Below are 22,315 nucleotides of genomic sequence, written 5' to 3'. Positions count from 1 at the left end.
TTTATTGCTAGGACTCATAAACACGTAGAGCGCGTTGTGCTTCTCGAGGGTTTTTCCTTTCCAGTTTTTCGAAAGTACTAGTAATTAATACGTACTGTTGCGAGTTGCGATTCTCGCTCTAGCGGCGATTAGCGCAAGCTCTTGGAGCGTGAAGTTTGAACTTTAAAGAGTTAAGGATGAAGTTTATTACATTTGAAATTTGTCTTCGCCTCCTTCCTTATCGCTCGAAAACAATGTTTTAAAAAAAAAGAGGAACGAACGTACGAAGAAGTCTGTTTCTTCGCCTCGCAATTCATCACCGACGTTGTAAAAGCACGGACGTGTTATAATAAAGCCTAACCTTTGATCAATCTTTAAATATCTTTTTTCGTTTCTTAATAGTTCTGCAACAACACACAGCTCAAACGATTGTGGCCGATCGAGATTCGATTGTATTCGAGCTTACTATGGTTGGCTTTTTTCATCGCTAACATTCTACAGTATTTCATGAACATGGTGAAGGTACTGCCAAGTCACAGGTTCCCGTCTAGAACACTTCTAATTTTATGCATGTAGCGTCAAAGAAAAAGCCCCGAGCTCGTCGACGAAATCGCCTACGTACTTTATATACATATCGATTACATGCAATTTCCCAGCCACGTTCAAGCGTAACACCGGTAAGGAATTAGGTAAATCCATCGAAATCTTCATATGCATTTTTGAAATATTTTTACTATGCTTTAATTGTTTAAAAATGCAACCTTCTCGTTGCAAGGTGGCACCCCCCAAAGAAGGGGCTTTGTAAAATGAAAAGAAAAATGGATTTTACTTTTTAAATAAATTTTTATAATCGCCTAATGAATTTTATTGAATTTGCATTAAATAAAACTTTCTTAACAATATTTTTATCCGTTCAACTCAGCTCCATCCTGAGTGCGCCACTGTATGGAGGGGAGATTCGCAGGTGATTTGAATATCATAAAAGGGGATCGCGTTTCAAAAAAGGTTGGGAAACACTGCATTAGGAGTTTCCGCGCGTTCCCTGGCATCGGCGTGTCTCCACACCGTGGCGGTAGGGACAGTTTCGGCCCGCACGTTTGGCGTAGGGACATTTGAAACCATTATTAATTACAACGTTGATCTCATTAGGCTGCGTAAGGCTTGTTGCAGGTTGCAGGCAGATTCGCGGCACCGAAGTCGTCGTGGTACCTTTCGATGAATAATAAATAGAATTATAGGAGATGAGAATTGTGTTAGCATAGTGGCATGGCGTCGTTTCCATTAGATCACGAATGATGACAGCATGGAGTAGCCGCGATATTGAATCACGGTGAAGCTCTTATATGTAGCTTCGTTGCATTACTTCGGGGAAAAGAGATTTCGAATGGATAGGTCAATGATGTCCGAGCAATCGGCACCTCAGACCCAAACGGAAACCGTTTTGGAAACGGATGTCACAGACTCTGGATCTCAGGTAGGCTCGATTTATATTATGGCTACGTCATTATTCTGATAAAGCTTTAAGGCCAAAGATGCTTTTTTTACACCGCGCTTGTAAAAGATAGCGCGCGATACCTGTACGAAGAGTGTTACACCCGAAACATTATAAAGTTACCGATGTTGCGCGATTCAACTGACATTTGGTGATTCTGTGAGTGTGCTACAAGTTCCTTGTAAAATTCGAAGTAATTACTGTGCGTCGGTAGTATACAAACTAACGGCATGTATGCTTTCTGGTCAAAGTGTGCGATAAAGACTAGACTCTTATCAAGTGCGTGTAATATTAGGAATCTGAGGGATTTCTCTGCGACTACCGAAGAATGCAGGTCGCCGCTGTCTGGCATTCGCGTCTTGGATCTGACAAGAATCGTGGCTGGACCTTATTGCACTATGATTCTCGGCGACCTTGGCGCGGAGATCTTGAAGATCGAGAGGCCGGGTGGTGGGGACGAAGCACGGAAATGGGGCCCGCCGTTTCTTAAAGGGACACAGGAATCAACATATTTTCTCAGTGTTAACAGAAACAAAAAGAGCATATGCATTGATTTGAAACAAGGTAAAGATGTCATTTACGAGCTGGCTAAAAAATCCGACGTTTTGATAGAGAATTATGTTCCGGGGAAATTGAAAAAGTTAGGATTGGGATACGAAGACATTTCCAAGATAGCGCCGCATCTTGTATACTGTTCTTTGACTGGCTACGGATACAAAGGTCCTTACGCTAATAGACCAGGGTACGACGTGATCGCTGCCTCCATCGGAGGGTTATTACACATAACAGGCGCGAAGGATGGGCCACCGTGTAAGGTCGGCGTAGCGGTAACTGACTTGGCCACAGGTTTATACGCTCATGGAGCTATAATAACGGCGTTGTACCAGAGAATGAAAACCAACAGGGGGCAATGGATTCAGTGTAATCTATTAGCGACGCAAGTCGCCAGTTTAATAAATATTGGTTCTAGTTACTTAAATGCTAATAAAGAAGCAGTGCGCTGGGGTTCAGAGCACGAGAGCATTGTACCTTACGAAGCCTTCCCCACGAAAGATGGGTATATGACTGTCGGGACGGGAAGCGACACGCAATTTATAGACCTAGTTAAAAGAATGCGATTAATGGAGTTGCTCGACTGTGAGAAATTTAAAAGCAATACATCTAGAGTCCAGAACAGAGATGAGTTATTAGAGATACTTAGAAGAGAATTTAAAAAGAAAGGTAACAAAAGCTGGGCGGAGATATTCGAAGGCTCCTCTTTCCCGTATGGCCCAATAAATACGATAGGACAGGTACAGATTGGTAAATCTTTATGCTGCGGTAGGTAACTTAAATGATCTTTACGCACGACAATTTTATAGGTTTTCGACGATCCTCATGTGAAGCACATAGAAATGGTACAAGAAATAGAACATTCCACGGGGAAGAAGATTAAAGTTATCGGTCCTCCTGTGACTTACAGTTACGCTACAAATAAAGTTAGATTAGCACCTCCCATTTCAGGGCAGCACACTGAAGAAATATTGAAAAGTGTTTTAAACTATTCTGACGATAAGATACAAATTTTGAAGAAGACTAAAGTTATACAATAGAAGAGATCCTTGTTTATATTTTATATATTATGTATACAATTTAAAAAGCAATAAATATATTTTCAAACATAATCGTACAGCTCAGTACAAATGTCTCTGAATATACCCTGTATCAATCGACGCGTATGAAACAATAGTTAATCTGTTCATTATTCTTTCAGGATGTGGCACCAACTGTTCGACTACGCCTCAGAAAACCAAAATGTAATAAAAAAGTTCAGTGGACTCAAGGTACTGTGGACAACGAACACATGAATAAGAAGAAATCTAAATGTAAGTTTCCATTAAGGGAGGAGGCCTACCTAGAACGGTCAAACAACATGCTTTTTGGGATTTTTTTCTAGAAAAACCGATAAACTTTTATTATTAAACATTAGTCTATTGGAAAGAGTACAATAGACTAATGTTTAATAATAAAAGTATCTTACGGATAATATCTGAAATTATCTAGGCGCTATCGGGCCCAATTTTGGAAAAATTATTTTGAGACAAAATAGCGGCTGTGTAAAGTTGAAGCATCGATATTTGGCAAAGAATCGCTCGTGTTTCGAGTGTAAAAAAAGTCTAGGTAAAAAAAAAGGAAAAGCTGCCGATAGCGCTTAGATTTTTAATCCTAAAATAAGCCTGCAAAGCCTCGAGTAAATCGGTTCATTAATTTTTTAGTTATGTGTCTCACCTACTTTGGAAACATGATTTTGAGGAAAACCAGTTTAAAGTTTCAGGGAATATTTTTAAGATGTTGTACTTCAAGAAAATATAAAAATCGTAAAATCGATTTTTCGCAAATTTCTAGATAGGCCTGCCTATTCATTTATGCCTCCCGCAGCTATGTTTATATCGGCACGCATATCTATGCTATAGGTTGTTGCATTTACGAAAAGCCACGAAGCTTCGGTGAAAGTAGTTCCGAAGAGAGTGAGGATGAATGCGAGCATTGCCATGGACACAAAGATGCCCATAAAAAGGTTCTACACCATAACGCAGAACCACCTAAGGAAGAAATACCTTCTAGCGCTGGTAATTTGATTTCGTAAAGCCAGCATGCTCGTAGGAGACATATTTGTAAATGTATGCGTATTCTTTCGCAGAATGATTAGTAAAAGCATCTACATAAGTGCACATTGCTGGTATAAATAACTTTTCCAAACGAAACAAAAAAAAAACACGTTACTCGTACGTTTCTTGTATCAATGTTATTTGAAAGAAAGCGACGGAGAATAGGTACGTTATTTTTGTATTATATGAAGTGTACAGTGTAACGATAAGTACGTGATTAAATTTCATTTTACAGGGAATTGGTAATATCAATGGAAATATTACAACTCTGAATGCAATTGTCTTATTAATGTCTATATTAATGACATTGATATGTTTGAATAAGTACTACGAATCAGATTTGCGGTACTTATAATTCCAAGTAAAGAAATACTGGTAGGGCATATCATTATTATTAAACGAAAAAAAGAGAAGGGAAATATATTGACTCTTGTTACTTATGAGGTCAATTCTTGTTACAATAGATAATGGTTTTATAGTATGTTGGGTTGAAATGACTGTATGTGAACACACGTACATCTCTTTAGTTGTTTAATAGAAGTCTAATACCTAATAGTTCCTATAATGTAGACTCTATATTATAGAGCATGCATATTGTCTTAGCTATTTTCAAAGCACTAAAGCCATTTAAAGCGAGTCGCATTACTATAGGTATCTAAAAAGTTTGCCAACGAATTTAAATACTCTAAATGAAAAACAAATTCCTAATGTCTAATGTTAATTCCAACAAATCTTGTGTAACATTTAATTATATATTGTTTATCCTGTGACAGGTATATTGCTTGAAATATTTGTAACATGAAATAGTGCTGTTTATTAATTTTACATTTCGCTACAATAATAGTTGCCTACATGTACTCCCTTACCAGCAAAATATCTTTATTTCGAGTAACTTTATGTTACATATATACGATTGGTATTAAAACACCGGTTCGATTTTAATTTAAAGCATAGTTCCTTACTTCGAATACATCTACAATTCGAATGCATCAACTACAATTAGAACAGTTATTTGTACATTTCTGATGATACATCATATATATGTGTATATATATATATATATATATATATATATATATATATATGTATATCAATTAGAGTATGTTCCTTTGTCATTCTTTTTTCTTTTTTGTAGAAAACGAATGCTTGAAATTACTGTGCCAAAGCTTCGGATACATTTCAAATTTTATCCTGCGAGCGAAAATTGTAATACAGTAAGACACGTAAAAGTGATAATTTTTTTATTTAACACACGTAATAAATACTCGCGTACCACCAAAGTTTATTCTAAATTAATTAAAACGTATCAGTCGGAACAATTACTTAAAGACAAGAAATATCGTCAATTAAAATCCGTTACGAAAATGTTAAAAAAAATTCTCACTTTTATGCCTTGTAAATGTTTAAAAATATACAACTTATCTTTCCAAGCTATAAACCTTAAGTACACACAGGCTACGATAGCAGCACGAGAAAAGACACAAATCGATACAAAAAAAAAGCAATCGCGAAAAACAGTTTTTGTATGCGCTTATTGAATTACTGAAACAAGTGATATTCTAACTCTAATAAAACGATGTTACATAAAAGAATAGATCTCTCTCTCTCCGAATTATTACAAACTACACTCCCCCCTTTAGAATGAAAGTTGTGCGAAATTTTATAAAACATTTATAGATCAGGATTTGCAACGTCACGGGTCCTTTATTCTAAATTCATCGAAAATAGAATTTATACTTTTATACGAATTCGTAGAGGTATTAATATGTTACAAATGTAAGTACAATGTGTAGATACAGTAACTTAATATACTGTCCAAGACTTTAGAAGCATCTTTAAATCGGAAATTGAATAGTTTTTAGTCAATCGATGTTACAACTACTTCTATGAAACTTGCGTCTATTTCGTACTTCCATACCTCTACGGAAAGCGTCTTTGTTTGATCCCAGTGCCTGTACCATGGCTCGACTACGCCAGACTTTAACGGTATAATCGTCACTAGTAGTTACCAACATTTCGGGATCACGCGGATTGAAGGCAACGGAATTAACGACATCAGAATGGGGGAGCTTGGCTAAACATACCCCGTAATATCTGTCCCAAAGATACCCGTGCTTGTCTTCGGCACCGCTAATAACAAATTCATATTCAAACATAAATATATAATCCCAAGTATTGAACGTTTCATCGTACATGAGAGAACACACAGCTGGGCATTATCCAAATAAATTTTTATTCCAATGATTTCGAATAAGAATTGCCAATGAAACGAAGTTACTCAAGAATAATGGATAAAAAATTACTCGAATAATGCCCAACTCTGAGAGAACATATCACGAACAGATCCTAACTTCATGAATTTTCTTTTCAGCATGAAAAGCCATGCTTCTGCTGATATTAATCGGGAGATGACAGAGGGCCAGGATTTCTCCTCCATCGGGGTAATAGGAATTCTAAGAACGAGAAAACTGTAACGGATTGTATCGATTACCTTGCTACGTATTCGTCGCACACATCGAGGAAGATGAAGAAACATTCGTTATTCGGCGTGTAAGCCTTGTGAGCTCTTAGCATGGTACCAACTTGTTTCAGTGTTACTAAATCAATTACGTGTATGTCGATCTCTTGAGCTATCGGGGGAGGTTGTAACGGGCTTGTAATAACGTAACCCCGCGGCCATGGTCTTGTATTTACATATAAATATCTGGAGATAAACGTTTACCGTGAAAGAGGAAACTGGTGATTTTATATTCGTAATGTAAACAACTGACCTATGATCCGGCGAAAGTCCCATTCCTATAATATGCCCGTGTAAGTCAATTACGTGATCTACTTTGTCGAATTTATCGGCTACAGATTCGTAATTCATCCAATTAGCATTGAAGTTCAGTAATCCTCGTTCCCTTTCTCTTTCCGCGAATCTTTCACGCAACGACGGCTCCGAGACCAATCTCGTTGGGAACTTGATATTCTTGATTCTCTTGAAACCCACTTGATGCGGTGTGTAAGTTTTCGATCCAGTTGTGAAAATGAGATACTTGTCGCAGCTATTTGTCAATTCGTCGGTATCATCTTCCAAGGGCAAATCTGACGAATAAAACTTCACAATGGGATTCGGGGAATAAAAATATCGCGATAACTTTGTAATAGCTAATTGTACCATCGGGCTCGTTATCCTCGTCCCATTGAGTACTCTCGTTCTCATCATCCTTCTCGCTCCCTTGAACCTTTTTCTCCATTTCCACTTGTCTGTATTCTTGATTGTACTGTATAGGATTGGCATATTCAAAGTCATCGCCAAGCTTTTCCCAATTCATAAATATACCTTCCAACGTGTTATATCTAGTTGCATATAATTCGGTTAATGTCGATCTGTGCGCACGTTGCTCTATTACGCGTATACTTGCTGTAATCTAGACGACGCGTGTCGAAGAAGAACTGGTTCTTCCTGATGTTGAATGGCATCGTTAGAAGAGGTAGATGAAATGTCTTTATGACTCGGTGGATTCCCCTTTTCTTCTTTCTCATCGGAGGACGAAGGCTCGCTCTGTTGTTCTTCGGACTCTGCCTGTTCAGGTGTCAAGCAATTGGCTACCATGATCGTCCGAATCGACGACGCGTTCCCATTGTAAAACCTAAAATATGTGAAACATCCAAAGTCGCAAAGGTCCCACAGTTGGAGAATTCTTTTCGTAAACCATATTCGTGATACCTAAAAAGTTGCGACATGATAGGTACATGTTCGCTAGATGTCTCCTGATTTGCCTTATTAAGCCAAAGGACGCTAGTCGTAACCAGATGAGCCAACCAAAACAGGTTTCCGTTTAGAAGATAATGTTCGCTATACCATGTACCGAATATGTCGTAGGGTTTATTCGAGACTCTACATTGGAGATTAAAGCCAGCTGCAACAGCGAGAATCAAGTAACTATACGCAAGCTACTTTGTACCATTAATTATAGAATATTGGGTAATTCATTGATACTCTTACGTGCTAGTCTAAATACTGCTATTTCTCCTAGAGTACTAAGAGGAGTTCCAAAATGTACGCCAGAGACGAGTAATAAGGTATCGGAGGAATTGAACTGCGAATATTGCGTGTACTTCCAATTAAATGTTTTCATGTCGCGGAGATACTTTATGCCGACAGGATATTGGCTATCCCAGACCTAGGGAAATTCGTACGACTGGTTTTATGTCTTTAAATATAATTATACATAGCGGAGGAAATCATATAATAATTAAAAAGTAAATGAGAGTAACCCACAAAAATATATGCATCTTTTGAACATGTTGCGAACATTTTCCCATTGTGCGAGAAGCTAACATGTAATACTTGATGAGAATGTGCTTTAAGTACTTCTGTTTCTACAAGCGGTATATGATACGTTAAACGTTTAAATTCTTCTAACCAAGAAGATTTCCCTATAAAACATAATGAGTTTTAGATGATAATGTCAAGTGTAAAACGAGGAATATAGAGCCGAGTTTTAATACCAGCAATAGTTTTATATAGGATGGGAGCACAATTTATGGTACAACTAAGCTGCACTTCGTCTCGATTATACTCGATGAATTTCTAGAATCAATCTCCTTGAAAACAAAATGTTAGGACAAAATTTTATTCAATACTTTTTATTTATTTGTACATAAAGAATCACCCCACTTTCGGTTGTACCGTGAACTGAGCCCACCCTACGTATCAGTGGCGCACCCAGAGGGGGTGAAAGAAAAGGAAGGAAAACTGGATTTCATTCTTTAAATAAATTCTTCTAATCACCTAATGAATTTTATTGAATTTGCATTGAAAACATTTCTATCCGGCTCTCCCAAGATTAAATACTGAGCGCGCCATTGATACGTATTGTGTTCCTATGGATATGAAATATCATTTTTCCAGCTGTTACAGATTATATTAAATTTGTAAAAGAATCCTTTAAAATACACGCGAGTCCCGAAAATATTCTGAATTTATTATTCAATAAAGAGAATTATTTTCTAAGAATCCAAATTAGGTCCTACTAAAACATAAAGCTCTGGACGCATCGTTAAAGCTGAAACCAAGGGAAATAAGCAATGACAATTGAAAGAAATTCGTCTCGACTATTTACTCTGAAAGCGAGGTACATGGATCATTGAGAAACACGATATCTGATAGAAAAAGAATGACATTTCATACACATGCTCTCGACTCGCAAAGGTGTTATTCTCCACAGTGTGAGGGTTTATAAATAAACAAATAAAGTTAACCTGGCTTAATGCCGATATCCGGGTCTATTTTATAGATCTGGTAGAACAAATCTTTCCAGAGGAACTCGTCGCGAGACACTCTGTGCCATGACCTGCACACCTCCCCAGCGATTGTCAGTTCCTTCGGTGTCAGGTATTTAAAGATATTGAGGAGAATGGAGTCGGACATGTAGCACCAGTTCGCGTTTCCCTCGAACGTTTCCGACAAGCAGTCGCTCCTGTCCTCGGACGTGGCCGCATCCTCGTCGCTATTCTCCTGATTCTCCGTCAGGCTGTCGATCATTTCCATATCGCGGCGCGACTTTTTATTTTGCGGAACAGCTGATACAGCTATCGGCGATACCTGCCCCTGATGCGTGCACGTCTGGTAATACACCGTGGCTGGCCGAGATCAAAAACACTGGCATTTAAGCGCACCGCAGGTGTGCGACTGGCCGTTCCGTCCGTGAATCCTCGCGTAATTGAAAAGGAAAAGCTAGAGCCGACGGTGTCTAGTACATTTCCAACTCGACCAGCGACGAATAGATCGCACGGTCGGAAATAATAATGAGATTCCTACTGTTCTTTTTTCTCTTCTCTCTCTCTCCCTCTCTCTCTTAAAACCGACCCTCGAGGATCGAAACATAATTGCAACGTACGCGCGATCTCTTTCCGCGAATATAACGAATGCGTACAGGGACGCGAGAGGATGCGTTCTTAAGACGCAAAATTTAAGCAACGTGTTTCTTGGGAATAGCAGAGCACATTTTATCTATTTGCCAAGCGACAATCGGCGGAGCCTGGATGTAAATATGGAAACGGTAAATGCGACCAACCATCGCTTGCTGCGAGCCGATGGTATTTAAATCGTATTAGGTTGGTGCGTGCGGAGCGATGTTTTTTCGAAGGGTCGCTCGAGAGATATTTCTTCAATCCAAATTTGGTAATGCTGCGAAATAGAAACGATAGCTCAGCGTGTGGTATATTATAATCGCAAGAAAACAGTTTATTTGCTTCTATTAGTATCAATGTAGTATAACAAAGTAACGTAGTAGTATTCTCTTTAACGTAACTCCTTAATTCTATAAAAATAGTAGATATTCTCCGATTTCTTAGCTTTACATAACACCTAAATTATTTTCCCTCGTGGACGATATTAAATCAGCGTCGTAAAACTCTTCAGAGGAACTAGAGCGCGAGATCCATTCTTCCTCTTCATAGTTAGACTGTGAAATACTGTTACACATGACTCTGTAACTTGCACTTTGTAATATTTTCGAAAGAGTCGTAGAATTGTTTGTGTTCTGAATATTGCTGCAAACAGAGCTATCGTCAACGTGGGAGTCGCTAGACAAATCGTTAGACGTTTCTGGCATTTCTATGCTACTACAGCTTTTCGCATCTTTTACGTTAGAACTGTTCACGCTTTCGATATTTATTATCTTCGAAGGATCTTTATGCTCCGTATTTGTTGAACCAGGACTGTTCGATTGAGTTACACACGATGGTTTACGTCCTGCATTTCGGGTGTTAGAGATACGAGAGTTATTATATTCCTCCTCTTCCTTACGATCCGGGAAAACTTCATCAGACAAATTATATCCAGCGTTGTTTTCCATGCTCATATTAAGTAGCTGATTATTATTGCAAGAAATCTTCTGTACATTTGCACATTTCTCTTCGGGAACGTAGTAGTTGATATTACCGTTGAAATCGTTTAATTTTGTCAAAGAAGTTGCAGATACCGGTTGTTCTGAACGGCTGTTAGTTTCATATCGAGACGCGCTTCGAGACCGCGTATGACAATGTATATTTTTATGAAAATATGGATTATGAATATTATCATCCTGAGAGTATTTGTGTACAGTTCCGCTTTCTCTGGTAGGAATTCCAGGTTCTGTGGAAATAATAATTAAGGATATCAGTAATCGCGCAGTTTCTTACTCGACGTAGAACGCTAATAGAAACTTACCGAAACTTTGAATGTTCGTAGTTGATTTTGAAATTAATTTCCCGACTAAGAGGCCAGCTATGAACATAAACTGTGCAATAAGGGTGTCCGGTGCGAGAAAATATATCCACTGGGAATGTTTAAAGTTACGATTACCTGCCATCCCGACTGCGGTGCCGCCGAGAAAGTACGTCATGCTGTTTTCCTTTTTCTTGAACATTTCTCAATTACACTAAACCAAATGATATACGACGCTACTTAAATTACACAGTTATATCGGCAGACGAACTTCATCTGTTTAGACTCGGAGAGGACAATACAGTCTTTTCATGTTGTGCCATGTACATCCTGAAGGGCACTTTAAGGTGGCAACAAAGTGTAAACATTGAACTCGTTACATTTGAATGCCCACTTGCGCGAAAATTGTCTTTAAAGTCAGAAGCACACTCAGATCTTACTAAACTATTACAATGAACACATAAAAAAAATTGACAACATATTCTGAGTATTGTTAAAATTTGTATTCGTTTAAGGTATCAATGTTTGTGTAACTAGAATTATATATTATCGAATTATTATTGGAATTTTCTTACATACGAATAATTTGTTAATAATTTGCCCTTTTTTAAACAATAAAATAGATTCAAATCAGAACTTGTTACACTAATACTGATATATATATATATATTTTGAGAGAGAGAGAGAGAGAGAGAGAGAGAGAGAGAAAGTTGAAATGCGAATAAATATAAAAAAAGAAGATATAAACTAGAAGTATAAGCGGGTACAAGCTCGGTGTTTAATGGCTCTTTGACACGTTGGACATTTTCTTGAGGTACGCATAATTTGTTCTAAGCAATGCGAGCAAAATATATGCCCGCAGCGCGTAGACATAGGTTTCAGTTTAGAAGACAGTTCTTCGTAACATATCGGGCACGTCAACACATGTAAGTTTCCCGCCGTGGACTCGTTGATACAACACGTCCCACTGTTGCGAGCTGAATTATTATCAATGTCTATGACTTCCGACGATTTTGCATCTCTGCGCGCGCTTTCGACTGCTATTTCTCTAAAATGAAATTTATACTATTAACGACACCCGACTCTGTTTAAAGCGAAAGAAGGGAGATTAATTACAAAGTGATACATACATAATCGAATCGCTGAGCTGCGTCGTTTGTTGTTGTTTGGAAGAGGTACGCTTTTTTGGCTTCGTTCTCGCAATATTATTAGATATGTTTTCAGCATTGCCGTTCCTGTTTCTATTTCTGTTTAAATATTTCTCCGCCGACTCTACCGTCAAGTCAATAAAATCGATTGGCTCTGACATGGCCTTTGACATGATTCTTGTTTATGTCCTTATTTATAACGTGTTCGCGCGCACGTGTATGCTGCGAAATTCTAGAAAGTTTGGAGAATTACTGATGTACTTGAATGTATTGTGTAATTGTTTACAATACATCGCTTCGTCGCTGTATATGGTTATTAGCGATTGAAAGTGTAAATGGTATTAATTCGTAACTGTGGGAATCTGAATCGTTAAATTTGTTTTCGAAGTCTGTTGTACTAACCGTGTATTGTTATAAACTTTCTTCGATCACCAAAGTAATTCGTATCTTTTGTAACGATCGACTTGAATGCACTGGATCACACCAAAGTTTGGCAGCCAAACGGTCAACACGGTTTAAAAACCGATTCTACGTGAGAAATTTACCAGTCGCACCATACAAACTCGAAAAATCCCTCGATAGTCGATACCTCTTCTTCGTATGAGAATCGATATTGATCGATATCTTCAATCGAATCGCGATCGAAGCGACGAAATTGTCGAGCGGGGAATACGAAAGCATTCACCTAAAACAAGAACGTTTTTCTATTATTAGCAGCAAATTATATAACTTTATTTAACGTTACTTCGGAATTCGTTTATATCATCTGACTATTACGCGGAAAATGCTTATTATAATAAAACAGGCATTTCTTTGTTATATCAGATATAATTAATGTTTTCCAGTATATTTAGAAAATATGTGTCATAGTTACAAACTATTATAAAAATACAGAAAATACATAAATAGTTCGTAACGCGAATACTTTTTAATACTTTGTAATACTTTTTGAAAATCTCTTGAGCATAAATTATAATAGAAATCATACGCTTTCAAATTATATATATTAATAGCTAAAATATGGACTTTATTATATACAAAAATTATATAAAGAAGATATGTAGGCACTTCACAGAACATCACATCGTGTACAAATGTGTATATATATATATATTAATGTATATAAAATTATTTATAAAATACTATCAAAAAGTCTAACGCAGTACCCTTTCAATGGATTTCATAGAAATGCAAATTATAATATATTCGTATTTTACTAACTTCCAAGAGCACTTCCGTTATTTTTGTTCGATATTATTCATTAGCTTAAATCTTTATATACATATACAATAAAACAGACCATTCTACGCCAGCATTTAAAATAGAGATGACCGTTTAAAGATACTGCTGCATACACGAATCGATCTAGATATCGTAGAAATATTTGATGCTTCGTGGTTCATCTAATCAACCCCCTTTGTTCGTCAGAAAATGTACAATTATAAGTTTCGTAATAGTCCTTTATGTAAAAGAAGAGTGGCCTCGTAACTTTCTGCGTGTAAAGATGCTTCCTTATTAATTAATATAGAATTACATAATCCATATACAATAAAATGTTTAGTTTACATAATACTCTCTCGAAAACACTTCGAAAAGTACAGTAAAACGTCTCGAGTCGCTTATTTATGCTAGAAATAATTACAAATAACGATAATAAAAGGAATCCCCTCAAATTAGATACAAGTAGTATTTCCCGTACACCTACAAAGGCAATGGTACGCGATATCGATTTCAGTCGTCCACTCAGCTGACGTATATTACACTCGACTCGTGCCGTTCTGAGCGGATAGTTTATAAATTTCAGTTCATACAAAACGATTTTGATAGCTTTCGAATGGTCATAAAATGGACGGTTATATTCCAATACTTCGTGGAAAAATACTAGTAAACTCTTAAAAATTTCTTACACAAGACAGCTGATTACGTTAATGAATAATGAAAGGAATTATCTTTGGCTGTTGTCATCGTAGATCCAATGATCCTACGTTATGGTATCGCTGGTTAATGGGGGTCCCGGTTGCTTTTGTTACGATTACGCAGCAACGAAGCGTCCAAAAGGGAATAGGTTCCGGGCTCGAACACCGGCGGGTACTCGAGACCAGGGTAATCGGGTGGCGGTGAGGTGGGTGGTGGTATGTAAGGCAATGTCGGCGGGTTTAATGAGTTTCTACCTGTGCTGGTGAATCCTTTCTGGCATAACAGATGACTCGCGCCGCCCTGAAAGCAAGTTCGTCGAATTACAGTAAGGATTCCATTTGAAACTCATACGCTGTTCGAGCACGTACTTTTGATATTAAGTTCGAAGCAGATGGCGATGGCGTATCTGGACTCCAATCACTTACAGAACTCACTGAACTGAAACTCTGACTGAGGGTTTGAGGGCTATTTCCACTGAAGGAGCTAACAGATTGACTGATTCCACTGTCGCCGGGACTTTGGCTGTTCGATCGGCTGGGCAATCGGGACTGGTTGTAACATTTCTCTCGAAAAAGGGCTCTGTGCAATCTTGGCGATCCTGGAAGCGTATGCTAAAGTTAGTATAAGATGCACATCATTGGAATATAAAACGAAGGCAGTCGTATTCACCCAGCAAAGTTTTCTGAGTCTCTTTAGGCAAATCCAACGTGCAGGGCTTCTGCTGGCATTTATTGCCGAATAGATTTCTCAAGCGACTTGGCTTCTGGACTTGTTCGCCTTTGTCCAAATGCATCTCGAATGCAGCCGTCATTCCTTCCTGCTCGAATGGAGAAGATGGTATAGGTGGCGGTTGGTACTGCGCTGCGTTCTTTAAACGAGTCTTATCGTAATCTACATCCTTTTTATCAGTTCGCCGTAGAGAATCCAACCAATGCTTGTCCGATGGACCGTAATCACGTCGGTTAGTTAGGTTGAAGCTCCCTTTACGACTTACAGACGCATCTTTCTTCGCGCGTTGCAACGTTTCGTAAGAAGCATGATATGTAAGATCACTGCTGGACCCAGAGCAACCTGAAATATAAATTTGTTGCAGCTTCTCTATGAAAAATACCATTTCCGCATAGAACTTACCATCGTTTCGGGCAAGTCGCTTTGGCAATGATTTGATATCGTCGGTAAAACTATTGGTCTTCTTCGATGAGTAGTAATCGTATACTCTAGAGGTTTCATTACTGTTCGATGGCTGTGCTTGATACGCACAAGCGTTAGTATTATATTCGCCAACCGTGCTTGCATGTCTATCGAACCTTTCATCAATATCCGATGTGTTATGGTATAGAGAAGTGGAGCGTTTCTGATCATTCGTAACATTTCTTGAATGAGTCGAGTCGTACGACTTTACATGGCGCGAACTTAATCCATCCTGCGTCTTTTTCTTATGAGCGCAATTAAATTCACTCGACTTTTTGTGAACTGAAAATTTCGACGATTCCCCCTTATTCTCGTTTCTTTCTGAATCAAAATCACCACTTAATTGCCTCGCTGCGTGCGAGTTGTCTATATTACGCATGTACCCGTAGGAGGGTGTAGTGTTATTCGCTACTTCATCGTTAGTTTTACTTCGAGCATATGCAACATCGTTATTGGCGGCTGCTTCAGTGTTAGCTGTTCCATTGTCATGAAAATTTCTATGTTGAACGTGAACGTGGTCGCTGGTTAAAGGTGTCATTCGCGGCGATACGGATCTATTCCTAGTTATTTGTCTCCGATCTTCCCGTTGGGATAACATGAATTCCTCTAGCGTGATAAAACCTTGCAGGTCATCGGGTCTTCTGTTTCTGCTATTAGAACATCTAAGCATTAAACATTGCTCCACCATTTATTTCATTACGTCCTTTATAGCATTATAAAATTAATAGTAAACATTCTTTCCAAGCCAATTGAGGATAGAGTACATGGGAGTGATTAAAATAAGGGAAGACATGCACAAACTATAAACATATAAAATAAATTTAATCAGCGCTTTGGGTTAATTATTTTATTGTAAATTCAAAGGTATAACAATGTTTTTCACTGTTCTTTCAAGTTAAAAATCTACGTTTTCAATAAAAGGGATAGTATATAGTAACTCGAGTTTAGTGAAGTGTTAAAAAAATAAATACTACGATTAAGAACAACAAAATTAATATTGGTATTACAGCATGCAATGTAAATTGTTACCTGTCTGTTGTGCGTCTGTAATCACCCATATCCTGAGTACTACACGACATATCTGTAGTGCTCTGTGAAGCGCACAACCCATAAAATGTGCTTCCTGCGATTGTCATTTGCAGATCCGGCGAATTAGGAACAGAGTCTTGTTTCCTGAAAAGCAGAATTAACATTACACGTTCACTTTGAACGGGATATACATCAGCGTATACATTTACTTGTTCGGCGTAGATGTGGGGAGCACTCTCCTGTAACTCCTAAATTGTGCGGTTGGAACCGGTACGTTGTGATTCCTTGTACCAAGAAACTTTAAGTATTTCCTATCTAAACTAGCACCATTAATCTCGTGATCTTTATACCCAGTAGAGTCCTTGCGAACAACTTTCTTCAACGATCCGAATGATTTGTCGAGGTTCGATTTATATTCTGGCGTAAGAGCATTCTTCACTTTACTCTTTTGCTCGCCATCGCTTTCGTCGGTTTCGCTGAAGAGAGCGCTGTTTCGACTGTGACCGTCTGCGCCCAGAGTTGCTTTGTTGATTGCCTCTAACCATAACGTAAGGGAGTCTTCTGTGTCCGCAGCGAAATAAAATACTGTTCCTGTGTGGTAAACTTTGAACGCGTATTTTCGAGATTTCACTTCAGCAGCTCGCGACACAGTGAATCCTGGCAAAGCTATGAGACAATCCGCTTTCATGCTGTTTTGAGCTTTGAACCTGTATTTATAAGCACAATCAAATAACTGCTTGTAAACCCGCAAATATGAAAGCTTATTTAACAAACCTGTATAAAGAGGAGCACTTCAACACGAACCAAGCTTTAGCCCAAGCACCACCCGCACCTCTTGTGCGGTACGTTAACCAGCCTTCTAAATCGACTGTACCCATATCTTTCACAGAAATATTTCTTTTCCCTAGTACAAATAATAAAACAGAAATTAGTGTTTAGAAACGCAAGCATCAGTTAGTAAATGATCTTTTTGAACGTAAGTTTCTTACTCGCGAATAATATGCTTCGTTTCCTGCTACTCCTGGGACTACTACTCGAAGATTTGCTTAGACTCCCATGCAGCCCGATACTTCTGGCTACCATCATGGCCTTATTGACTACGCCCTTTTCGAAGTTCCTCTCCTTCTCAGAAATTTTCGATTTATGTTCTAGAGTTTGCGATTGCTTCGAAGAGCACGAACCATCGGGAGAGTCCGTATTTTGAGCGTAAGACTCGTGATTATAACTATCCATCGTCGAACTGGCGTAAGCATATTTCTCATTGAACGGTTCGTACTTATCACAGATAGATTTGCTTTCTTTTATTTGCTTATCATTGTATTCTATATACGAAGAGTCCATGTTTAAACTAGGTCTGCGTTCGTTACCTAAAGCGTTCGTTTCGTCGATAAATTCTATTGATCTCTCTGCGAAGCTATTACACGTATCAAAATAATCTTGCCTCTCTTGAAGATCCAAGTTACTTTTAATATGATTATCTAGAGAGAATTCTGGTCTTTTTAGATCCCTCCTGACATTGGGTCTTTGAGATGCGCGATGCTTCTCTTGATCTTCGGAAACCCTTAAAGTATTATCTGAAGATGAATTCACTGTTGATTTTGAAAAATATTTTCGTGGAGGAGGATCCGGAGGTATCGAATGTGACTTGGGATCCGGCTTCTTACTAGATTCGACCTTCGTTAGCTCTACATATTTACAAGGCTGTGCCATATTCCCTTGACAAGTCACATCTTCAGTTTTTGTATTATCGTTCTGCATTTTGTGAAAAATCTGAATTTGTGGCGCATGTTGATTAATATTCGACGCATCGATCTCAGCAGAATTCAAATCACAGTTTGTTCGTGACTTTTCTTCAAATTGCAATTTTTCTTTTATGGACGCGCTGGAAGGTTTCCTTTCAATTAATTTCTTTTGTTCCGTCTGAGTGCAATTAAATGTTTGAAGAATCTTTCCGAATTTAGTTAAACTTTGATTGCTTCCGCTGTTATTTTGTGCACAGCTATTCATCGGTTCCGACTTATCTTCATTCCTTTCGTGACACGAGCTAGGATTACTCGCAAAATTTTGATTACTAGATGCTACCGATACATTCTCGAATTCGCCGCTTAAGTTATCCATTACGTTATTCTTGTCACCCTTATTTACATCTGAGATAATACACTCTTTATTGCTTTGGTTTGCTATACTGTTTCTAGGACTTACATCACTTACGTTACGTACAAAAGTTTTAAGCGAGTTTGAGTGTTGGGATGCTTCGACAAATTGCTCTCCTTCGTTATTCTGTACAATATGTCTGTCCGTATTGCTAACATTTTGAACAGCACTGCTGGCAAAGCATGCGCGAGTACTTTGCCTTTGATCATCGATATTTATCGATTTCGGTTGGTCTTCGGTATTCGTAGAAGTCAATCGAATATCAGTCTTAGTAGTAGATACATTACCGAAGCTACTTGTAGACGATTCCAGCGTGTGAAACAACTTCTGCTTCCTCTCCTCTATACTCTCCGTATCCATTAAGTCGTACGCTGGTGTGCTGTAACTCTTGTCCAACTTACCTCGCTCTTTAACGCTACATATACTAGACTCTTTACTGCATTGTATATTTTTATTATGACTATGCCTATCTCTAATGAAATTGTTGCACTCATCTAAAGGCACGCTTGTATCACTCGAATTATTGTTATTGGTAACATTAGTGGATGCTTGCGAAACTTGGCTAGGATTGCTCGTATTACTAATAGTTAACGCTTCCTCGCAATTTTCAACGGTCTTACATTCATCTTTCGTTTCATGCGTAACGCTATCTATTTGAGGAACATCGGGCTTAAGAAATTTCTCTTGGAACTGCACTTTTTTATCGTCGGCTTGGCCGTCGGGCCTTTTCTTTCGTTTGCTCTGCTCTATGCTCAAGCACGATTGCGGCCGTATATTCGAAGGTACGTTATCTAAACCGTGAGCGCAGGACGCTGCTTTGTCTCGTAATTGAGAAGTTGTACTATGCTCCTGCTTCAATTCCTTCCAAAACTGTTCGATATCAATTCCATGCTTGGTAGTAGGACTAGCACCAGTTATAGTCGCTCGCCGCTGAACCGAATTCCTTGGTTTTGTTGAATACAATCGAATGGACAACGGCGGTTCCGCTTCGCTGTCCGAGTCGCTACTGTCTATGATCATCGTGTCTAATATATTCACCGTGTCTAAAATACTCGCGGGCTCCGGACTGGGATTCTTTGGCATATGCCTAAACAGATTTTACAAAGAAATTAAACTTCATACCTCCACGCGAGCGCCAAAAGGGAGGGTATGGACGATACCTTGGTAATGGCATTGTAAAATCTGGTATGGTCAATAATTCTGGCCTCGGCGACGGAAGATTGTGCTGCCATCGTGTCGTGTACGATGTCTTCTTATTGCTTGGAAGTCGATATGGCTTTATATAAATTTGACCGTATACTTTTGTGTGCCTCGGCCTGCGCTTTAAAGTTAATAATACTTCGGCCGGACTCTCGCGAAATAATTCCAGAAGATTTTTCCGTTCCCAGCCAACCACGGTCTGATAATTCACCTAAGATATTTATTCGAATTATTGGCACGTCCAGCATAAAGTGGAGGAGTATCAGGGGGAAAATACCTGAACTATCTCATCCCCTTCCTCCATTTTGCCGCACTGATGCGCAGCCGAGCCGAATTTAATTTCGGCGATTTGATGAGCTCCGTGAAAAGATGGCAAAATGTAAAATCCCTACGAAACAGAAATTCTTCATAATACACGATTATTCTTTTTCTACAACGTTAACAACTCAGTTATATCCTACAGAAGAATTATCTAAGCAGGATGTTAGGGTTGCGTTGAATCAATGGGTGCGGCATTATCTGTAGAGGATGTAGCAGATAACTTTTTTCATGCTGGTCATAAAGTGTAATACTGTACGACTCGTGTCAAATATGTTATATATTCTATGTACATTATGGACTTCTTTAAAAGAGAAGAATGCAAAATAGAAGGCCTAAAATAGAAGGGTATTTTGTTTATTAGTAATTGAAAATATTTGAATACTCACTAAGTCATCTCCAGGCTTCTTCTTTAAAGTAGCCAGGTCTAAACTAGCAGGTTGCAATATCATAGGATCAGTAATATCTTGTATTATATAATCCGCCAATTTCGCCAGCTGCCCGCAGATCGTCCTAATTTCTTCTATCGGCTTTTCAGCGAATCTATCTCTTTGCGCGCACGTGGCCATTTCCAAGGCTAGCTTCATCAGCTCGGCTTTCTTGTCATTGTATTCTAGTTGCCCGCTGAAGGGAGGCCGATCCAGCCACCTCACCAATGGCTTTACGGCCGTTATAACCGACGCTACGTCGGATAATGTTTGAGTAGTGACAGGTTTAGAGTCCGTCTGACGGGAGAGCTCGTTTTGCAGGCTGTGCGCTTGGCAAGACAATCGCAGTGCCAAAAGTTGCAGATTCTCGCGATCGAGTTCATAATGGAAGTTTCTTAAATACTCTACAGCTTCGAGAATAATTTCCTGATGGCCGAGCTTCAACACTCCGAGATGCTCTAGGTCCTCGGGTCTAAGACTTAATAGTTGCTGTCCACTGACACCGTGATTCGTGAAGCTATGCACATAGGGTAGCACAGAATTGTCCAAGCCTGCGAAACAAATTGCGTCTAAATTAATCTGAAATTTATATTACGTTTTTTTCTGTCGCGTTAATTTGCTATTCGTCCGAGGCTACCGAGTGTCCACTGACGGATGGACATGGCAGTGTAGGTAAACAAAGACATTAATAATTGCTGTAAGGAACGGAGCTATTGTTTGTGGTAGAAGAATATTTGTAAATAGAAACTGGCTGACTAGGCGCTAACACTTTCCCTCTTCGAGATAATGCATCATTCATGAATTGCGCATTCGCTGCAGACGATTAAACCAATCAACACTGTTTAACACATATAACGAAGTGACTGATTAAATTGGGAAGAGGGAACAGGAGAGAGGCTGCGGGTGTACATTACAAGTGGTATATTCACACGGATATCTCGGCGATGCACCATTTCGACGGGTATGTGAAGTCACTGGGTTTCGCGAAATCTACCTAGCAAAGGGTGGACTGATTCCAAAAGGCATTAGGCTTTTCGCACCTTTCAACCACTCGCACACTTGATCGGTTTTCCATTCGGCTACATTAACATACGCCATGTCCCGATCATGTATCGGTTCACAAAATACTAAAGAGTAAAGATTCTGCTCGTTCTCACTCGGTCTAATTTCCACTTCGCCCCGTCGATAACTGTTAAATACTTGATTCAATCACGGACAAGATATAGAATAGACCTTGCATCCTATGTAAATTTTTGCCACACAAAGCGGGGGCTCTTGGGGCCCTCTTACCATTTTCGTGCCGCATGCAATGTTATCGATTCGGAGTGGAATTCGATCGCAATCCTACTAGCGGTTGGAACTGTTTTCTCATTCACTACTAACTTTACCGACTTCGGTGATTGAGTTGAAGTAGTTCCCAAAGTCACCGTTCTGGAATGTAGAATGCGCGGCAACACGACTGAAAATAGAAACACTATAGTGTCTCTAACCACAGACGGGGTATAGGATACTAATAGACAGGTGTTCAGACTCTGTACCGTCTACCCATGAAGTAAGAGTAAGGAGACTTGTCTCTATATTCTCAATAGAATGAAAACTTGAAAATTAATTTA

At 38.9% G+C, this 22,315-nt stretch overlaps 6 protein-coding genes across 13 annotated transcripts; 2 read left to right on the top strand and 4 right to left on the bottom strand.

Moving 5' to 3' along the window:
* Window positions 1-1,094: 1,094 nt before the first annotated feature.
* On the top strand, window positions 1,095-6,855 carry LOC143376724 (E3 ubiquitin-protein ligase PPP1R11-like). Of its 3 annotated transcripts, XM_076827357.1 has the most exons (6): window positions 1,098-1,453; window positions 3,225-3,336; window positions 3,925-4,080; window positions 4,152-4,284; window positions 4,355-5,162; window positions 5,220-5,711. In XM_076827357.1, exons 1-4 carry the CDS (start codon window positions 1,364-1,366, stop codon window positions 4,154-4,156), a joined length of 363 nt encoding a protein of 120 aa, XP_076683472.1. In that variant the 5' UTR covers window positions 1,098-1,363; the 3' UTR covers window positions 4,157-4,284; window positions 4,355-5,162; window positions 5,220-5,711. The 3 variants fall into 3 exon arrangements, with proteins under 3 accessions (XP_076683474.1, XP_076683472.1, XP_076683473.1); XM_076827358.1 differs by lacking the exons at window positions 4,355-5,162; window positions 5,220-5,711 and adding an exon at window positions 6,491-6,855; XM_076827359.1 differs by lacking the exons at window positions 4,152-4,284; window positions 4,355-5,162; window positions 5,220-5,711 and adding an exon at window positions 6,491-6,855 and having other exon boundaries at window positions 1,095-1,453.
* On the top strand, window positions 1,519-3,135 carry LOC143376716 (succinyl-CoA:glutarate CoA-transferase). Its single transcript, XM_076827341.1, has 2 exons — window positions 1,519-2,763; window positions 2,833-3,135. Exons 1-2 carry the CDS (start codon window positions 1,702-1,704, stop codon window positions 3,061-3,063), a joined length of 1,293 nt encoding a protein of 430 aa, XP_076683456.1. The 5' UTR covers window positions 1,519-1,701; the 3' UTR covers window positions 3,064-3,135.
* Window positions 5,370-10,206, bottom strand: Fbw5 (F-box and WD repeat domain containing 5). The gene is made up of 9 exons (XM_076827339.1): window positions 9,370-10,206; window positions 8,387-8,544; window positions 8,111-8,288; window positions 7,832-8,024; window positions 7,527-7,754; window positions 7,280-7,461; window positions 6,891-7,206; window positions 6,611-6,823; window positions 5,370-6,249 (listed from the first exon to the last, which is right to left on the bottom strand). Exons 1-9 carry the CDS (start codon window positions 9,656-9,658, stop codon window positions 5,982-5,984), a joined length of 2,025 nt encoding a protein of 674 aa, XP_076683454.1. The 5' UTR covers window positions 9,659-10,206; the 3' UTR covers window positions 5,370-5,981.
* Window positions 10,207-10,331: 125 nt separating this feature from the next.
* Window positions 10,332-11,903, bottom strand: LOC143376719 (uncharacterized). 2 transcript variants are annotated; one of them, XM_076827346.1, is made up of 3 exons: window positions 11,456-11,899; window positions 11,321-11,377; window positions 10,332-11,245 (listed from the first exon to the last, which is right to left on the bottom strand). In XM_076827346.1, exons 1-3 carry the CDS (start codon window positions 11,517-11,519, stop codon window positions 10,467-10,469), a joined length of 900 nt encoding a protein of 299 aa, XP_076683461.1. In that variant the 5' UTR covers window positions 11,520-11,899; the 3' UTR covers window positions 10,332-10,466. The 2 variants fall into 2 exon arrangements, with proteins under 2 accessions (XP_076683461.1, XP_076683460.1); XM_076827345.1 differs by having other exon boundaries at window positions 11,321-11,903.
* A 140-nt stretch (window positions 11,904-12,043) lies between these two features.
* On the bottom strand, window positions 12,044-13,008 carry LOC143376721 (uncharacterized). Its single transcript, XM_076827349.1, has 3 exons — window positions 12,868-13,008; window positions 12,448-12,697; window positions 12,044-12,365 (listed from the first exon to the last, which is right to left on the bottom strand). Exons 2-3 carry the CDS (start codon window positions 12,636-12,638, stop codon window positions 12,065-12,067), a joined length of 492 nt encoding a protein of 163 aa, XP_076683464.1. The 5' UTR covers window positions 12,639-12,697; window positions 12,868-13,008; the 3' UTR covers window positions 12,044-12,064.
* Cnk (connector enhancer of ksr) lies at window positions 12,970-21,911 on the bottom strand. 5 transcript variants are annotated; one of them, XM_076827319.1, is made up of 13 exons: window positions 21,743-21,911; window positions 20,664-21,253; window positions 20,234-20,344; window positions 19,917-20,167; window positions 17,592-19,843; window positions 17,377-17,506; window positions 16,812-17,309; window positions 16,603-16,746; window positions 15,514-16,223; window positions 15,052-15,453; window positions 14,751-14,980; window positions 14,637-14,682; window positions 12,970-13,150 (listed from the first exon to the last, which is right to left on the bottom strand). In XM_076827319.1, the coding sequence occupies exons 1-13, from the start codon at window positions 21,798-21,800 to the stop codon at window positions 13,092-13,094; spliced, it is 5,481 nt and encodes a 1,826-aa protein (XP_076683434.1). In that variant the 5' UTR covers window positions 21,801-21,911; the 3' UTR covers window positions 12,970-13,091. The 5 variants fall into 5 exon arrangements, with proteins under 5 accessions (XP_076683434.1, XP_076683435.1, XP_076683432.1 ...); XM_076827320.1 differs by having other exon boundaries at window positions 14,808-14,980; XM_076827317.1 differs by lacking the exon at window positions 12,970-13,150 and having other exon boundaries at window positions 13,955-14,682; window positions 14,808-14,980.
* Window positions 21,912-22,315: the final 404 nt, after the last annotated feature.

This window comes from Andrena cerasifolii, chromosome 14 (assembly GCF_050908995.1).
Source record: "Andrena cerasifolii isolate SP2316 chromosome 14, iyAndCera1_principal, whole genome shotgun sequence".
Taxonomy (NCBI): Eukaryota; Metazoa; Arthropoda; class Insecta; order Hymenoptera; family Andrenidae; genus Andrena; species Andrena cerasifolii.
Note: the sequence above shows the minus strand (reverse complement) of the source record. Positions and strands in the feature narration are given on the sequence as shown.

Bases quoted from the DNA above. Each gene is read 5' to 3' on its own strand.
- LOC143376724 (XM_076827359.1), top strand. From the start codon at position 1,364: ATGGATAGGTCAATGATGTCCGAGCAATCGGCACCTCAGACCCAAACG. The intron at 1,454-3,224 runs GTAGGCTCGATT...TTATTCTTTCAG, and splicing joins TCACAGACTCTGGATCTCAG to GATGTGGCACCAACTGTTCG. The intron at 3,337-3,924 runs GTAAGTTTCCAT...TCTATGCTATAG, and splicing joins GAATAAGAAGAAATCTAAAT to GTTGTTGCATTTACGAAAAG.
- LOC143376716 (XM_076827341.1), top strand. From the start codon at position 1,702: ATGTATGCTTTCTGGTCAAAGTGTGCGATAAAGACTAGACTCTTATCA. The intron at 2,764-2,832 runs GTACAGATTGGT...ACAATTTTATAG, and splicing joins CAATAAATACGATAGGACAG to GTTTTCGACGATCCTCATGT.
- Fbw5 (XM_076827339.1), bottom strand. From the start codon at position 9,658: ATGGAAATGATCGACAGCCTGACGGAGAATCAGGAGAATAGCGACGAG. The intron at 7,207-7,279 runs GTACAATTAGCT...TTTATTCGTCAG, and splicing joins CGAGGATAACGAGCCCGATG to ATTTGCCCTTGGAAGATGAT. The intron at 6,250-6,610 runs GTAATCGATACA...ATTTGTTATTAG, and splicing joins TGCGACGAATACGTAGCAAG to CGGTGCCGAAGACAAGCACG.
- LOC143376719 (XM_076827345.1), bottom strand. From the start codon at position 11,519: ATGTTCAAGAAAAAGGAAAACAGCATGACGTACTTTCTCGGCGGCACC. The intron at 11,246-11,320 runs GTAAGTTTCTAT...TTATTTCCACAG, and splicing joins TACGAACATTCAAAGTTTCG to AACCTGGAATTCCTACCAGA.
- LOC143376721 (XM_076827349.1), bottom strand. From the start codon at position 12,638: ATGTCAAAGGCCATGTCAGAGCCAATCGATTTTATTGACTTGACGGTA. The intron at 12,366-12,447 runs GTATGTATCACT...ATTTCATTTTAG, and splicing joins CAGCTCAGCGATTCGATTAT to AGAAATAGCAGTCGAAAGCG.
- Cnk (XM_076827315.1), bottom strand. From the start codon at position 21,800: ATGGCGTATGTTAATGTAGCCGAATGGAAAACCGATCAAGTGTGCGAG. The intron at 20,345-20,663 runs GTGAGTATTCAA...TCTGTTTCGTAG, and splicing joins AGAAGCCTGGAGATGACTTA to GGATTTTACATTTTGCCATC. The intron at 17,310-17,376 runs GTTTGTTAAATA...TTATAAATACAG, and splicing joins AAGTGCTCCTCTTTATACAG to GTTCAAAGCTCAAAACAGCA.